Source organism: Drosophila albomicans, chromosome X (genome assembly GCF_009650485.2).
Source record: "Drosophila albomicans strain 15112-1751.03 chromosome X, ASM965048v2, whole genome shotgun sequence".
Lineage (NCBI taxonomy): Eukaryota > Metazoa > Arthropoda > Insecta > Diptera > Drosophilidae > Drosophila > Drosophila albomicans.
Window position 1 is genome coordinate 29,103,715 of NC_047627.2, and position 18,889 is coordinate 29,122,603.

At 37.7% G+C, this 18,889-nt stretch overlaps 1 protein-coding gene across 2 annotated transcripts in view; it reads right to left on the reverse strand.

Annotated features, from left to right (window-relative positions):
- Positions 1-146: 146 nt before the first annotated feature.
- Positions 147-18,889, reverse strand: part of LOC117575639 (uncharacterized) — a 41,649-nt gene continuing 22,906 nt past the window's right edge. Inside the window, exons 4-13 of one of the 2 annotated variants that reach the window (XM_034259930.2) lie at positions 13,449-13,661; positions 10,938-11,756; positions 10,698-10,877; positions 9,095-9,511; positions 7,296-7,794; positions 4,878-5,182; positions 4,601-4,793; positions 3,001-3,102; positions 1,538-1,696; positions 147-1,468 (exon numbers count right to left, since the gene is read on the reverse strand). In XM_034259930.2, the coding sequence (XP_034115821.1) occupies positions 1,243-1,468; positions 1,538-1,696; positions 3,001-3,102; positions 4,601-4,793; positions 4,878-5,182; positions 7,296-7,794; positions 9,095-9,511; positions 10,698-10,877; positions 10,938-11,756; positions 13,449-13,661 (3,113 nt within the window). In that variant the 3' untranslated portion in view covers positions 147-1,242. The remainder of the gene's footprint in view (positions 1,469-1,537; positions 1,697-3,000; positions 3,103-4,600; positions 4,794-4,877; positions 5,183-7,295; positions 7,795-9,094; positions 9,512-10,697; positions 10,878-10,937; positions 11,757-13,448; positions 13,662-18,889) is intronic. The other variant, XM_034259922.2, reaches the window with a different exon arrangement.

Here is an 18,889-nt window from a genome sequence, read left to right on the forward strand (position 1 = left end):
AAAAACAAACACTCTAAATTATATGGAAAAGTAACTAATTTCTATGCGACAAAAGATTATGTGAATATATATGATGAATGTAAATCAAATGGTGCAGCAAGAAATGAAATATATATGTATGTAAAATGTAAATTCATTATGTTAACATTTTGTTCTAGTTTACGTTTCGTTTTATATTTTTACTTTTTGTTGCCGTTAATGGCACGCGTTCTACAATATTATTTATAATTTTTTTCTGCTGCTACTTGGTATCTTTTTAATCATTTTGTTTTGTTTTGTTTTGTTTTTTATTTGTTTGTGATCTATGATTGCATATTCTGGAATTTCTGGAGTTTCTAAGTTAATTGCGACTATGAGCAAGTCGATTTGGCTTAAGTTTCTCGCCCTCAAGCGAAACCAAGTTGCACATAATTTCAGCTGATTCGAGTGAGAGTGGAAGGAGGAGGGGGTGAAGGGGGTGAAGGGGCCGCGTGGAGTGGTGAGGAGGGGGGGAGTGAGGGACTATATATAGTAATATTGATATAATGTGAAGGCTGTGCTGGTATCTCAATTAATAACTAACACGATTAAACCGCCACGCCTCGCTTTTCGCTTTTGCCTTTTGCCACACACAATTCGTTTTTTTTTTTTTTGCATTTTCTTTTTTCTTGTTTTCTTTCTACAACTAATTCATAAAAAGTTTTCAACTAAAAATCTTGAAGTATAAATTAGACAAGACAAGATGAAATGGGAGAATTATGCAAATACGATATTCGATGTACGATATACGATTTACGGTATACGATTTACGATATTCGATTTACTATATACGATTTACGATATATAGTAAGATATACGGTAGATATATATATATAGCTATGGTAGCGCTGCTATTGACTTGCAAATGTTGCAATTAAATTTGCTCTTGCAACATTTTCGGCTTCTTTTTCTACTACTTCTTCTTCTTCTTCCTTTTCTAACCCATTAACTTTTATCGTTTTCGCTATAAGCAGACCTAAACAACTAAAGCGCTGCCCATTTCATAATAGTTTCGAATACAAAAAAAAAATTGTTACATTCATTTAAAAAAAATACCTCGCTTAAAAGTTAAGTTCAAAATTTGTAAGTTTTGAAAAACAAAAAAAAAAAAGTTTGCTCGTTGTGCTGCAGATGGATAATTTTCATTTTTTCTTTGCTTTTTTTGCTCTTTGCCAAGGCTGCGCGTTGCTATTGCTCCACACTGATGGTTATGATCATGGTTGGTCAATAGTGTCCGCCACCACCGCCGGCGCCACCGCCACCGCCGCCGCCACCGCTGTGCCTATGATGATCACGCCGGCCAGCGGATTGATCGCGATCACGATAATCGCCATTGCGGGAGCTGCTCTTGTGATGATGATGATGATGTCGCTTCTTCTCGCCCTTCAAGCACACATCGGACACAACCATCTCCGAGTTGTCACGCATTCCATAATTATCGCGGCCACATCTACGAAAAGGGAAATCACATAAGAATTAGTTATCTCACCTTCTATCTATATATATATTTTGTGCTCACCTGTCGAGATTCTCGCGAGAACGTTGCATATTGTCGCGCAGATTGTCGCGGGAACGCGTCATGCTTGGTGGATCGAGAGTCTCCTTGCGACGCAGCGCATTGTGAGAGCTGTTCTTCGAGGCCGATTCATGCAGATTCTCCCAGGCCTGGCGATAGTATCTGCAAGGTAAATGTCATATAACAATTATCTTTTGTCATCATGTGTTTTGAAAAGTGCTCAAATAAACGAAGTTACAAAGTTAGCTTTTGTCATCATGTTGTGCAAAGTGTGACAAAACACAAAGCATAGCAATTAGCTTTTGTCATCATGTTGTGCCAAGACAAAAAGCATTGTAATTAGCTTTTGTCATCGTGTGATGTGATGTGCGAATGCAAAATGAAAACTGATCCAAGACACAGCGCATGGCAATTAGCTTTTGTCATCATGTGTTGTGAAAAGTACTCAAATAAACGAAGTCACAAAGTTAGCTTTTGTCATAAATTTGGCAAAGTGCAGCAAAACACAAAATATAGCAATTAGCTTTTGTCATGATGTTGTGCCAAGACAAAAAGCATTGCAATTAGCTTTTGTCATCATGTAATGTGATGTGCGAATGCAAAATGAAAACTGATCCAAGACACAGCGCATGGCAATTAGCTTCTGTCATCACGTGTTGTGAAAAGTGCTCAAATAAACGAAGTCACAAAGTTAGTTTTTGTCATAATTTTGGCAAAGTGCAGCAAAACACAAAATATAGCAATTAGCTTTTGTCATCATGGTGTGCCAAGACAGAAAGCATTGCAATTAGCTTTTGTCATCATTTTGGGCAAAGTGCAGCAAAACACAAAATATAGCAATTAGCTTTTGCAATGTCCGTAATTGAGCCAAGGCATATCAATCAGCTTTTGTCAAAGTCAGCCAACACACAAAGCATAAGAATTAGCTCTTGTCATCACGAATTTTATAGTGTGAGCAATGTATAGCATTTAGCTTTTGTAATCATGTGCAAAGTGCACAGTTCAAAGTGAGCCAAGACTCGAAACATAGCAATTAGCTATTGTCATCAAGTGTTGTGCAAAGTGCACAGTGCAAACTGATCTAAGATACAAAGCATAGCAATCAACTTTTGTCAATATGTGTTGAGCAACGTGCACAAAAACACAAGGCATACCAATGAGCTTTTGTCATCATGCCTTGTGCAAAGTGCACAGTACAAAGTGCGTCAAGACATAAAGAATATCAATTAGCTTTTTTATAATGTTGTCTAATGTACAAAGTGCACATTGCGAAGTGCACCAAGACACAAATCATAGCAATTAGCTTTTGTCATTATGTGTTGTGCAAAGTGCGCCAAATCATAACGCATAGTAATTAGCTTTTGCTATCAAGTTGCAAACTGATCCGAGACAGAATGCATAGCAATTAGCTTTTGTCATCAAGTGTTTTACAGGGTGCACAGTGCAAAGTGAGCCAAGACACAAACCTGTTGAGGCCGTTGCGTGAACCAGATGTGGAGCTATCAAAGCTGGCGACGGTGTTGCAGTCGGGCGAGGCGCGATGGCGATAATGTTGCGTGGTGCGGTTTCTGCGCGAGCGAGAGAGACATCAAAAGAGAGAGAGAGAGAGAGAGAAGAAAAGAGAAATTGATTAATTGAATATATTTGCAGTAATTTCATGTTTTTTTTTTATAACTAAATTGTATAACGGGGCGTGTTAGTTACAAAAACAAAAGGAAGGTACGAGACAGAGAGAGGTAAAAAGATAGAGAGAGAGAGAGAGCGAGTGCAGTGCAGTGTAAGAGATTAGCGACAACATCCAACAGAGATTACAATACACAGATGACAGAGATGACAGATGAGAAATGACACACAGAGAAAGAGAGACAGAGAGAGAGAGAGAGTGAGAGAGCGCTGCAGACATAGACCAGAAAGGGACAGAGCATGTACAATGGATGCATGTTTTTGCGTGTGTTTGTGTGCGTGTGCATGTTGTACGTGAGTGTGTGTGTGTGTGTGTGAGTGTGTGTGACCCGACAACAGCTTGATTGACTGATTGATGCAAAATGAAAACCAGCAAAGAGGCAGCCCCCCACAGCATTCCATCCAAAACAAAATGTTTCCAAGTTGTGTGTGTTTTTGTTTTTGCTTTTTTGCTTGACTTGTGTGTTTAGAGTTTTGTATTGTGTTTGATTGCTTGATTGACTCGCTGATTGAGCCGAGTGTGTTGTTGTTGTGGTTGTTGTCTGTTGTTGTTTGGTGTAGTTTGATTGTACATTTGGTATTTTGTTTTTGGCTGCTTACATTTAGTGTGTATGGCCGTAGTGCGGTTGCGATTGAAGCTCTGATTTCGTTTGATTGAGTGCTTGATTGATTGATTGATTGCTTGCATAGAGAAGAGCGGAGTGGAGTGTTTGTTGTGTTTTGTTTTCGTTTTCGTTTTTTGTTTTTGTTTGTAGCTGATCTTTGGCACACGTTCACATTTGATTCGCAGGTAGCTTTCGGTTTTGATTTCACTTCGTTTCGTTTCATTCCATAACATTCGGTTCTGATTTCACTTCGTTTCGTTTCATTCCATTGCATTCCGTTTGCGTTCATTTTCATTTTGATTGCATTTCAATTAGCTTTAGCTTGATGTTTATTATATACATTCAGTTCAATTCCATGCGTTTCATTCCATTCCGTTCCGTTTCACGTCTCTTTGTTTCATTTCATTTCGATGTGTTTCATTCCATTCTGTTTCGTTCCATTCCACGTCTCTTCGTTGTATTCCATTACGTTCAATTTCTTTCCATCCCATTCCATTGCACGTCTTTCGGTTTCATTCCATTACGTTCCGTTTCATTCCATCCAGTTCCATTCCACGTTTCTTCGTTTTATGACATTTAGTAGCATATCATTTGACTTTGTGGCAGTTTGTGTTTCATTCCACATCATTTTCGTTTCATTCCATATCGTTTCGTTCCAATTCCATTCGTTTCTTTGCGCTCATTTCGGTTCTTCTTTGGCTTGAGCTCTGTTCTATTATGTTATTTCATTCCTACTCTCCCTCTCTCTATCTCTCTCTTCATCTCGTTCTCTTCTCACATGTGCGTGCTGCTAAAGAGTCCCGCCCTCGCTCTATAGCCACGTCCATAGGTGCTCAGCTCTCGTCGCGCCAACTTCTGATCATCAAAGGGCAATGCGAGCACGCTGTACCACAACGAAGGCGTCGTCCCCAACGTCGTTGTCGCCTCGCACCGAGTGCTGGAGCTAATGCTGCCATAGCCTCCGCCTCCGCCTCCGTCGCCAAAGAGACGCAGGTGATAGCCACGACTGCGATCACGACGCGAACTGATGCTGCAGCTGCCCTTGTGACCGCCACCGCCACCGCTGCAGCGTGTCAGTTGAGCTGTTGAGGCATAGCTGGTGGCACTTGTGGCAGTTGCTGTGGCATAACTGGGCAACCGGGTGACCGATGACTGTTGTCCATATTGATGTTGTTGCTGCTGATGATGTTGCTGATGTTGATGTTGTCGCTGGCGCTTCTCTCGTTGCTGCTGCTGCTGTTGGTGATGTTGTTGGTGATGTTGATGTTGATGATGTTGTTGTTGATGATGATGATGTTGATGATGATGATGGTAATTGGTTAAATGTTTAGCAAGGTGCCGCCGTTTGCTGTTCGGGGTGCTGATTGGATCACGAGAGAGAGAGAGAGAACGAGAAACGAAAAAAGAGAGTTGTACAACAAGAAAGAGAAAGCGTTTGAAGTAAACATGTCTCTGTCTGTGTGTGTGTGTGTGTGTGTGTATGAGTGTGTATGGGTGTGTGTGTGGGGAGAGACTCTCTCTCTTTGCTTTGTCTGAGTGTGTGAGAGTCTCTCTCCCACTCTCTCGCTCTCTCTCTTTTCGCCGGGTAAATGTACAGTTTTATGCATGGTGATGAAAAGTCAGGAGAGAGTTGTGGAAAAGAAGCGTTAGGAAGCGATCTACAGCCTTAACAACAACAACAACAATATTATATATAGTAATAGTTATAGGAGAAGAAGAATAAGTTGAAGAAGAAGAAGAGGAAGTACAACGACATAGAGCAAAAGAATAACAAACAGCACTAGAAGTAGAAGCAATTTGTTTTGGTGGGTGTTTAGGGGGAAGGGGAGGAAATGGGAGGAATTTTGTGTGTGCCCGAAGTTCAGGTTCGTTCACATATTAAATATTGATCACTAGCTAAAGTTTAAGCTATCAACTAATAAACTCCACAAAGTTATCATTCAAATAAACTAATAAAGCGACTTGAATTAAATACGACATAAAATTAACTCATAAATAACAGTTTATAGCGAGTTTTCATTGCAATTCCTACTTGAAATGCGTTTAAATAAAATCGAAGCTAATAAAGTAAGGTTTATAGCGACTTTTCTTTCATTTAATTTCACTTATTATTTCTCATATTTCAATTGCACTTTAAGAAATCCATTAATGTTGAAATTCTAGCGATTTGTAAGTCATTAAATGTTGACAATGGTTAATTGGTAAATTGGATTAATATTATCTTCATCAAATTATGATTCATTAAACTAATATTTTGAAGCCAATTCAAATACCTTTGCATCTAAATGCTTTAAATTCAAAATCTTAATAATATTGCATTCTCGATTGATTGTCAATGGCTTATATCTCGCTTAGCGGCCTCAAGTGGTCTTCTTAAAAATAGACCACTAAACGCAAAGACGTTAAGTACATCTACAAAATGATCTAAAGATACGGAAGAATTTTCTTTGAATTGTATTTAGGCTACTAAGCGAATTTTTGTACAAAAAATTAAATTGGCGCCTAAGTGTGAAGTGGCCGCTAAGCAAGTTTGCCGCGTAATAGCTTTACATAAAGTTAAGTTAAGCTTATAAAAGCGTTAAGACAAGCAAAAACATATTCCTAAGCACACCATAGCCTTTCCTTAAAGTTTAAATGATTTCAATTGAAATGGCCCTTAAGTGAGTTAAGCTTTAATTGAAGATTAATGTTTAACTGGAAATACTCTTTTAATGTTCACCATATTAACTTTGCTTGTAATTTACTAAACATTCCTTTGACCTTCCTTTAAGTATAAATGATTTAAATTAAAGTGGCCGTTAAGTGTGTATTCGCATTAATTGAAGATTAACTGTGAACTTGAAATACTCTTTCAGTACTTGCTGTACTAACTGATGAATAATAAACATTGCGTGTAATTTACTAAATATTCTATATAAAGTATACATTTGAATTGAAATGGCCCTTAAGTGAGATAAACATTTATTAAAGATTAATGTTTAACTAGAAATGCTCTTTCAATGTTCACTAGATTAACTTTGCTTGTAATTTACTAAACATTCCTTTGACTTTCCTTTAAGTATAAATGATTTAAATTGAAGTGGCCCTTAAGTGAGGTAAGTAAGCTTTAATTGAATATTAATTGTGAACTTGAAATACTCTTTCAATGCTTGCTGTACTAACTGACGAATAATAAACATTGCTTGTAATTTACTAAATATTCTGTATAAAGTATAAATTTGAATTGAAATGACCCTTAAGTGAGATAAGTAAGATAAGGTAATGCTCGCCGGTTTAACTGATGAAACATTGCTATAAGTTCAAACTCACTTCTATTTCAATCTCATTACGATTCAATTATCTACTCACAATACAATTGAACTGAAAACAACTTCACTTTAAGCTTATTCCAAATTAAATTGCAGTGATTAATTAATGGGAAAAAGTGGGGGGGGGGGGACAAAATATGTAGGGGAATATAGCTCGCCACTCACCTTCTGACCAGAATGACAATCGTTGTGATGACGGCAGCAAGGAAAACGAAGCCACCAAAAGCACCCAAAGCCACAATGGCGCCCAGATTAAGTTTTGCCTCCTTGGTCTCCTTGCGATCGGGATTGTCGACAGCGAACGGAACATTGACATTGGGCGATTGATTCTGTCGTATATTGACGCTATCGGCAATCTCATTATCCTGCGGATGCGAGTTGAGAATGATCTGCTGAGTGTTGCGCGTCGTCGTCTCCAGCGTGGGACGAGTTCGAGGCGGTGTTGGAGCATATGTGGACACTGGTGCTCCAGGTGCGTACTGCGTGGTGCTCGTCGAAGAGGAGGAGGATGAAGATGAAGAGGATGAAGACGAGCTGCTGCTGGTGGCTGGCGTGCTGTTTGGCTTCTTGGGTATGAGCACGGGACGAACGGTGCGACGTGGTGGGAACTCTTCGCGAACGGTGCCGGGCACTGGCACATTGATGATATCCTCATCGGAGTCGGCTAAACAAAAGACGATTTTATCAGTTTAGTTGTTATAAGAACGGACAGAAAAGTTGAGTTCTAAAGACTAATAGACATAATCATCAATTTGAGCAATTTTTTATCTTAAAAAAAGGTTTCGATCTAGAAAAGTTCTTCTTTAATGATAGAAATTAAAAAATATTTGTTTAAAAAGTTACTGAATTTCAATCTTCAATTGTAATTATCTTGATTTTGAGCACTTTTTGATCTAGAAAATTTCTTCTTTAATGATTGCAATTAAGAAATATTGTTCTAAAACAGTGTTTGAAACTGAATTGCAATCTTTATTCGTAGAATTTAGAAATTTGGAAAACTTGTCAGTTCGAAAGTCTCTCAAATTCAAGAATTTTGTGTATTCTCATTATATTATGTTATATATTTTTGTTTCGCGCATGCTTTCCGATTAACAACTTAAATACAAAATGTATTCTAAGATGAAGTGTAACTAGAGTAAATATTATAAATCCCATATTGTAAAATATAGGACTAAGACGGTTTTTAGAAAAACCAAAAATGTTAATTAGTCAATCCAACTAAATATGAAAGAATAATAACATTAAAATAAAATTATCTATTTCAGGAGAGTGGTTCATTTTGTCTTGAGATTTTCTTTAAATTTGAGCTCAATAATAACATAACATAAAAGATTTGACAATCATCTTTGCAATCTATGGGAATATGCATACTTGAACTTCGAAAATCTATTATGAATAATCTATAATTATTTTATAATTTTCTCGATTTAAGAACTTTTCACTTGGGCTCAATTTGTATCTGATGATGAATGATTCAATATTTTGCATTTTCACTATGGAACTTTTGGTTTTTACACATGTAAAAACATTTACACATGTAACAGGTAGTATATTATGTACTATATGAATTTTGAATGTAAGCAATATATCAATATTCCAAATATATAGTTTGGTGTATTTTAGTATTTTGTGTGGTATACTAATTTGGTATATTTTAAGAATAATATCGATATTGTGAATGTATAATATATACCAAATATAGCCTTTGATATATTTTAGTATATCGCTTAGTGTATTTTAGTATTTTGTGTGGTATATTAATTTGTATATTTTAAGAATAACATCGAAATTGTGAATGTATATACCAAATATAGCCTTTGATATATTTTAGTATTTTGTGTGGTATACTAATTTGGTATATTTTAAGAATAATACTGCACTGCTTTGCTTGAATTCGTTATTCTTTCTTTCTTACTTAATTTTTGTATGTCTCATTCAATTCTGTCATCATCCCATTGACTCACCTTCGCCATTGATCTCCACCTGTGGAGTGTGAATGCTGGGATGTGGATAACTTGCCGCTGAGCTGCTCGATGTGGTGCTTGTGGTGCTGCTAACAGGCGCACGATACGCGGGCGTCCGACTTGTGCTGGGCGTGACCTTTGGCCTCGTGGGCGCTGCCGCCGTGGAGGCGGGTGATGGCGGTTGCGGTGGTGGTGGCGGTGGTGCGGCTGATGTTGCCAGCGTGGCGGGTTCCAATTTGATGCAACGCGGCAGAGCGCTGCTCCATTGTCCGGTGGCCAGGCAGCTGAGCACACGAGGTCCTTCCATGCGATAGCCAGGTGGACAGCTGATCTCCGCCTTGGAGCCGTAGTAGGTGCCGTTGGGTGCACTGATGATCGTGTTGTAGTAGTTGCCGGGCAGAGTGTCGCATTCAACAACTGTGGAGGGCACAAAAAAGGGGTAGAGTGAGTAAAGGACGTACTAAGAGGAGTCTGGCATCTTTATACGCTCATTTTGGGGGCTTGGCTAAGGTGTAAAATCATCTACAGCTGAGCATGAGACACAACTATAAGCTTGATAAATTTGATTGTTGTTGGTTAACTAGTTCTTGACTTATAGATGTTCTTGCGAACGGACAGACAGAAAGACGAATAGATAGGGTTGCCAAACTGACTGTTCAAATAATAATTTAGATCTTTTTGTTGTCTATCCTTTACTCTTTGCTGTTCCACAGAATAACAAGCCACAACCAACAGAAATAAGCTGATATTAATTAGAGTTATAAAAGTTCTTGCGAACGGACAGACAGAAAGACGGATAGATAGGGTTGCTAACCTGAATAATGTGTGCAGTGATTATTAACTACAGCTTTATTTTTATGGTGAATGGCAAATGTAGACGGAATGCTTTAAAAGTGTTTTGTTGTTGTGGTAGTACATTTTGAATTTCCTATTGCAATACTTTCAGAGGCCATTAGGGGGCTCGGTTATCCACTAAAACATAGCTATGCATCACAACAGTTTTGTATATAAATTTCATGAAGCTAGCTGGCCAAGTTTACCAGTTGCAGCTATGCAAACTGATGGACAGACAGCCAGACGGATGGCAAAAAAAGATTTATTTCAGCATATGGGTAATTTTCCTTTACGTTTACCAACACATTTTATTATTTTTAATAAAAATGAATCTTTTAGCTCGTGATTAAAGCTAAGAATGATTTTGGAATTCTTATTCTGTTATAAGATAATGGCAAAAATTAACGAATTCGTATGCAAACCAAAAAATGATAATGAAAATTCATATATTTTATCGTAAACCAGAAAAAGTTTCTAGAAGCAATCTTAGATCTAAATATAATGCTGTTCTAGAGCTATAAGAATAATCTTTACTTATTTTACAAATTGTTTCAGTTACCCATATACGATACATATGATACAATCTTCTATTCTATTTTAATCTATATCTATCTATAAGTATCTACATCTTTCTGTATCTATGTATCTATATTTATCTGTTTCCATCTATGTCCATTAATATCTATCTTATTAACTATCTATATGTATGTATCTATATCTCTCTATGTCTATTTATCTGTATCTATCTATTTATAGATCATTCACTTACTTTCACAGCGTGGCGGAGGTCCGTTCCACCGTTCGTCAAAGTCGCAGGTGAGAAGAGCACGTCCAATCATCTCGTATCCCTCGTCGCAGGCGTACTTCACCAGGCTGAGGTAGCCGACGGTGCCATTGAGCAAACCATACGATCCATGGGCGATGCTTGCCGGCAGACCGCATTCGATATCTACAGAGAGGAGCGACGATATATTAGAGATGAAATAATTGAAATAGTGGTAAGACTTACATTTGCAAACTGGGGGAAACTCATTGTAGAATCCGGTTTCGAGGCAAGTGCGTGTGGCGGGACCGACAAGCAAATGATTCGCATCGCAACTGTATTTGATTTGGGCTCCCACCTCGTAGCCATTGAGAGCAATCATCGTCGAGTTGGGCGGCTGTTCAGGGCGACCACAAGTCTTGGGCTGATGCTGGCAAATGAAGTTCAGAAGCGTATTGCAATTGGTGTCGCTCCACAGCCAACCCTTGGAGCCATCAAAGCGAGCACAATCCTCATCCCCGCCAGGATGATTCCAGAATGAAACCGTCAACTCTTCACCATTCACCCACTTCCAGCTGCTGCGATCGCTGCCATCGCGGACAGCTCCCATCCAATACTGTGAGCTGACATCGCTGCGATGGCGACGCCACAGCTCCCAGCTGATGAAACCCTGCAGCGCCGGATTGCTCTCGCTGATCAGGGTGCCGCCGCGTGACCGACAGAAGCTGAGGGCATCCAGGAAATTCAACGGCTGGCGATTGTAGAAAATGTAACATTTGCCATTGTACGAGGCCAAGGCGCCGGGCGGTTGATCCCGGAACGTCGGACAACGTTCGATGGGCAGGGCCTGATCCGTGTAGACGAACGCTTCGCAGATGGACAACGGATTCGGGGCATTGTTCTCCAGATGGACGCTGACAAAGGCGCCGGGCATCGGTGGATTGCAGGGCAGGAAAAGCGGTTGACCGGCTTCGAGGAGACCCGTGAAACGATTGCAAATCGGATTTGTGCCCAGATCGGGACGATTGTTGCCCACACGCACCACAATCGTGGCGGGTTTGTTGCCTGCAAGATAGAGAGAGAGAAAGAAAGATGAGTGAGTGAGTGAGTGAGTGAGATGCTGTGGCATGCGGCATGTGGCAAGCGAAGTTGCAGTGAAAGTAAACATAAATTCAAGTCTCCCAGGCGCTGAGTTTGTTTGCCCCTTTTGTGCCCTCTATCTGTTTCTTTCTCTCTCTCTCTTTCTTTCAACTTGTTGTTCCCCCCTCTCTCTCTGACCTTTACTGCGCTGTGCTGCCCCACTGAGTCACCACACTCTTAACTTGACTGCAAAAATCACATAACATGCGCTGCCAAGTGAAAGCATTTTTTTCTGTTTTTTTTTTTTTAGTAGGCTTTTGGGAAAAGAAAAAAAAAAAACTCTTTGGCTCACTGACTAACTAACTCGACTGCTTTCCCTCTCCCTTGCACTCACTGTCTCTGTCTCTTTCGCTCGCCTGACAGTTGTTTACCTTTGCTTGGCGTTTCGACTACCCTTTTTGGCTCGAGTCTAGCCACTCTACCTGTCTGTCTGTCTGTCTCTGGAGTTGAGTTTGTGTCGTGCTGCATTTGCCATTTGGCCCTGCGCCGTCGCTTCAATTGCCATTGTCAGCCTGCGGTTGCATTCAACTGTTGCCCTCCCTCCCACTTCACCTCTTTCTCCTCATCTTTCTCGCTTAGTTCAGCAGCTGAAATTTATTAAGCTGTTGTTGTCTTCTTCTACGTTGTTCTGGCAATTGCAGTGGCAAAAAAATTCAGCTAGGTTCTCACTTAATTCAAACACATTTTGAAATGATTTTTTTGGCGCAGCTTTCAGTACTACGCATATATTCCTAATGAAGTCTTTAACAACTTAAAATCACTTTAAAGTTTACCAGCTTTTTAAAAAAAGCTTTCATCGGAGCTCTATGTATATTCTAGCAACTTAAAAGCACCTACAAGTTTACTTAATTTTGTTTAGTTAAGCTTTCTTTGGAGCTTTTTGTATTATTTCACTTTGATATAAAGGTTAATTTTGATTGAACAGTAAGCGTATATTCTGAATTAAACTCTAAGCAACTTATAATCACGTTAAAGCTTAATTTTCTGGAGCTTTGTAAGTTCTTTCACTTTGAACTTAAAGCTTATTTAAGCATTAAAAGCACCTTAAAATTTACTAGTTCATTTAGTTAAGCTTTTTAGCCTTTTGTATTATCTCACTTTGATGAAAAATCTCATTAAATCTAATTTGGAATATTTTAATTGACTTTCAATGCTAAAGGAGCTTTTTTTTTATATTTTAAAGAACATATTCTTCATCTATAAATTACTCTTTCATTAAAAGTAAAACAGCATATTCAGAATGTAATGCTTATCGGTTTTTTGCTGTGCAAATTTTAGCTAAAGTGCTTCCATATTTAAGTTCAGAGCTCAAAGCTCATTAAAGCTCTTGTTGTTGCCTTTCTTTACTATTATATATTAAATTGAATTGAATTTATAGACTTTGCTTCCATTTTTTTTTGATTTTGCTTACAGTTTTAAATCCGTTAATAGAATATAATAGAATCCGCAGCTTTCTAGCTCTGATTAATGCTCTGACTGAGCATTAATTGTTTTGTCAGTCAGTCACCATTAATAAATGTATTACTTGATGAATACAGTTCTAGTTTTTCAACTCAAAATTGTCACTTAATTGTGCAGCAAAAAATTAGGTTAAATAAAATTGAATTGAATACTTACCGCAACAGGATTTTCCAAAGTCCAGACGCACCAGCTGAACCATGTAGGGCTCGAGGAGATTCACATACCACCAGGGCGAGCGTTCCGGTTTCGTTAGCGAGCAAGTGTCCGGCGTGAAGAAGGCGGACGTGGAGCCATCGATGGCCTTCTGTGGAGCGCCAGCGCCATCGGTGGAGATTTGCATTGGCGCCTTGCCAGCAGCCACATTGAGAACTGTGCATGGGAAATGGGAATTTGGAATTTGGGAGAAACAAAAGAGAGTTATGTTTTTGTAGTTTCGGTAATAATAAAAATAAAAAATTAAAAACAAAAAAGATCTGCGAGATATGATGATGATTTGTTTACAAGTTTAGGCTTTTGTTTTATTGTTTTTTGTTTTTGTTTGTTGTTTTTCTCTATTCTATTTGTTCTTTTGTTCATTTTCCCAGCGCTAAGACAAGGTCTGGCCAATTGGCCAGGGCTAAGACAGTTAGCCATAGTTGGTCACATTAGTCTTTAGCCCTGACACGCTTCCTATTCTACTTCTACTTCTACTTCAACTTTGAAACTCTTCTGCTTGGCACTGGCGACACAATCGAAACAAAACTCATTAAATGATGGAATGCGAGTTGCACTATAAAAATTTAATGTTTTATAAAAGCTTTGCTAATGTCCTTCATTTATTGTACACAAAAACTAAATGTTTCAAGTTCTGTTTAAAGCTTAGCTATGTTTTTAAAGTTATATTAAAATGATATAGTTATTGATGTCAAAAAAACACAAAAGGCTGATTCCTTCCAGCTATTTGTCAAAGCTGTTTAAAAAGCTTTGTTAATGCGCTTTATCAATGGTCGTCAAGAGCTTGAAACTGTAAGCTTAAGAATGCGTAAGTTGACAGCTCAGCAGCTCAGCTCTTTAAAAAGATTTATTTGTGTGTTTAAAGGAATATGGAAGTTCTACCAAAATCTCAACAAAGTCGGTCAAGCTTTTAAGTTAAGCAAAGAGCTTGAAACTGTGAGAAAGTATGGAAGTTGTACCAAAAGCTCAATTAAGTTCGTTAAACATTTAAGCTCTTGGTTTAATAAATTAACTTCAGCAACTGCAGCTTCAATTTAGCATACCCCACACTCTCTGTTTACTGTGTGCTGGGTATACTTAAATATTATGTTTGCCTGCAAAATTTTGTCAAGTCGAAGACTGTCTAAGTGACCTTCAGTCGCCAATTGCTTTGGCCTGGGCCCATTGTTAATTGTTGAGGTAGACGACGAGGGATTAAACACAGTTAGAATTCACCAAGTATCTGATGTTGGTGATCACAAGGCCTAACACGAAAAATTGTTGCCAAAGCACAGCGCACACAACAAAAAAAAAAAAAAAAAAATTCGTAGTTCAAGCAAAAGTGAAATTTTTGGCTTTTTGTGTTGATTTCAACTTTTTCTTTCAACGCGGCATCAATTGTTGTTGGCTTGGGCTTAATTACATTGCTACGCATTTTGTGTGGCAGGCAGCATTGAGATTCATTAATCAGATGCATCTGTCGGATAAAAACTACAACAACAAAAGCAAAAAGCCCAAAAGAAATAAACCGACTTTACTACTCGACACAGTCAGCGATCTCGCTCTCGCTCTCGCTCTCAGTGTGTTCACAGATCGCATCGTAAAAAAGATCTTTATGTGCTTCACTCGACTTTCTACTCTCTGTTGGCAGGTGGCAAAGATCTCAACTGCTTCTTCTTGCTCAGCTGCTGCGCTGTGTGTGTGGCTGCACTTTCGTTCAAAAATGTGTGTGACAAATGCCTTTAATTGCCCTCTAATTTAATTTCAATTTCCATTTCCATTTCAATTCTTCATTTGTTCAACTGTTCTTCAGCTACGTTAGTTGTTCGACTTTTTAGTGTTTTTTCGTTTTTTTTTTGTTTGCCGCCTGCTGCGTCATCATCTTTGTGCCTCAATCATCGTCGTCATTCATTCAATTTTGCGCTATTTCAATTCTCTAGCTCACTTGATCTCTTCTCTATCTATCTCTCTCTCTCTCTGTCTTTTGTTATTGTTCAATTAATCAATGGGCATTGCTGATTCGTACCGCTGGCTATGGGTTACTCTTGCCTCTTCAGCTCTCAGCTCTCAACTCACTTCCATTCAGTTCAGTTGTGTGTGTCTTACGAGTGGCAATTTGTCTGCCGGCAAACTCGCTGCTCACAGCTCAAACTTGCAACTGGCGGCCGTTGGGCTCAATTTACCAGGCCGAAATTAGTGACAGCCGTAAACCAACACACCAACCAACAAATCACGCCAGCGGTTTTACAACTATTCAATTGAATGCACAACGAACTGATTATGCTCTATCCGAAGCACACAATAACTTTAGAAACTACTAAATTGATTGCATTTATTTATGCTTAATGATACTTAATTTCATACTTGAAACTTTTCAGCAATTCAATTAAAATTTAAATAAATATAATGCTTATAAACTAAACCAAAACTTGGTATTTCAAATACGAAATGACAATCTAATATAGTTTGCAAGCTAAAATACAAATGTCATTAGCTGTAACGCGTAACGAACTTAACAATCTATTCGCCTGAACCGGTTCAAAAGCGGTTAACGACAAAGCTGAAATTTGGTACATATATTAAATATATTACAAAATATCTGTAATTGAAGCTTACACCAACTATCAATTTTAAATATTTAGATGCCTGAACCGGTTCACAAGCGGTTCAGCCGTCTAACGACAAAGCTGAAATTGGCTACGTGCTTGCAAAACATAAATATATTAAATATATTATTCAATATCGGTAATTAAATCGTAAACTTTAACTACAAAATTGAATAATTTAGCTGCCTGAACCGGTTCAAAAGCGGTTCAGCTGCATTGCACACAAATTAGGCAAGCGGAAATGTTAAAATTTGCTATATACATGCAAAACATAAATATATTTTAATGTATTATTCACAGTTAATAATTAAAGTTTACAATTGCTAACAAATGGAATAATTTAGTGGCTTGAACCGGTTCAAAAGCGGTTCAGCTGCTTAGTACACAAATCAGGCAAGCGGCAAAGCTGAAATTTAGTCTATGCCAAGTTGATAACTAAATTGAAATGAAGACAGGCACAAATGATTGGCAAAATGTAAACGAACGAAGTTGCCACATTGAAGTTGCAGCTGCTTGCGGCATCTGCTGGGTCAAGGCTGATGTCGCAGCATTGCAGTTTGTCACTCACTCACTCACTGAGCTGAGTCTGCTTTTGGCTTGGCTTTGGCAACTGCTTTTTAATTTCAAATTCAATTTATCGTGAACCGTTTGTGTCAATCAATTTGATGTTTGTTTGTGCATCACGCGACGGAAGTTGTTGTCTCGACTCGAACTCGACTTCAGAGCCTCACTTAGAACATGAACAAACACAAATATCGTTTCTTTGTACGTTCCCCCTCTCTATCTCCCGCTTACGCTATTTTCTTTCTTCTCGTTTGTGTTGAATGAGGCGAACCACACAAAAAAAAAAAAAAAGAGCCAACAAGCGAGCCACTAAAAAAAATGTGGGTCAATTCGTTACGTTAAATTCTCGACTCGATCGATGTTTGTTGTTGTTGTTTGTTCCGCCTTTCATCAACAGCACACACACCTCACACGCACACACACACACACATATGGCTTTTAGCCCAATTTATGTGTGGTGTGTTAATCATGTTTCACTTGGACACGACACACACAACACAACACTTTGCATTTGGAATTGGAATTGAAATTGGAATTGAATTTGGGATACTTTGATTTCGGTTTTCGGACTTTTCGGACTCTTCGCTTTTTCGAATTCCGCGTGGCGCGCGTGTTTCATTGAGAACACGCTGGTGAAAGTTCATGGAATTCGATTTCAGTCAACAAGTTGCCAACTTGCCCACTTCCCAAAGCGTTGCCAACTTCAAGGTGCTAATTGACGGCTCAAAAACACACATCTCCACAAACTCATCAAGGCAAAAAACAAAAAAAAAAAACAATTCAACAAAATCGCAATCGAAAATTGTATGTGCGACAAGTTCGTGCCTTAAGTCTTTTGTTTTGCACTGCGACTGCAGCAAAGTGAAAACACTTGCAAACAGTTGAAATTAGCAGCCAAGTTCCGTTTCGAATCGTTGTCCTCAAATCTGAAGTCTTTCTATTTATTTTGCATGCTTGTTTCTTTATTATTATTATTATTTTTCATTATTTTCTTTACTTTTTTCGCTGTAAAGTTCATTTGTTGAGTTGTGCTCTTTATTGATACTATTTTTATCGTACAGTCAATTGAACTCTCTAAAAACTTGATTAAATAAATGTATATTCTTTGTAGTATTAGCATATAAAAAAGATTTTTACTTCATTTAAGTTAGATTTTTATGTTAAACAATATCGCTTGTTGTCGAAGTTATTAGAGAAATACTTTTGTGTGGCTAAAAACGCTTACAACAATGGATTCTTAGTTGCTTTGACTTACAATTTGGTATATTTAGTACTCTATGGTATATTTTGAATGTATCACTATATACCAAATATAACCTTTCAGTTTTCAGTATATTTTAGTATTTTTAGTATATTTCCCTCTATGAAACCTTTTGAATGTAGTACAATATCAACATATCAAATGAAGCCTTTGGTATATTTTTAGTATTTTTTTCGGTATTCTTATATTTTGAATGTAGTACTATATCAATATACCAAACGTAGCTTTTAGTATTTTTATAGTATTTTTGGTATATATTTTGAATGTAGCACTATATACCAAATATAACCTTTCAGTTTTCAGTATATTTTTGTATTTTTAGTATATTTCTCTCTATGTGACTTTTTGAATGTAGTACTATATCAACATATCAAATGAAGCCTTTGGTATATTTTTAGTATTTTTTCGGTATTCTTACATTTTGAATGCAGTACTACATCAATATACCAAACGTAGCCTTTAGTATTTTTATAGTATTTTTGGTACAGATTTGGTATATTTAAAGAATAATACTGCACTTTTTTGCATTAAATCAAATATAGCATTTGTTATATTTTTAGTATTTTAGTAGTATATTCATTTGGTATATTTTAAGAATAATACTGCACTGTTTTGAGCAGACTAGACTGTAACGTTTTTACTTCTATATTATAATTTGCATATCTGAAATATTTCACTTTGCTTAAACTTATTTTAGCTTCACTCTAAAGTGAATAATATATAACTTTTGGCATATTCTGAATATACCTAATTTCGTCTTAACCTTAAAAACCTATCAATTTATTATGCATATTTACTCTTTTATTAAAAGAAAGTCAATTGTTTAGTTTATGCTCTTCGCATATTTATATTTATTTTGCATATTCGAAATTCTTCACTTTGCTACTCTGTTTGCTCTGCGCCTTAAGTAAATTTACAATTTCTACTAGCATATGAATAATTTTCGATGGCAAATGCATCGAGAGAGAGAGAGA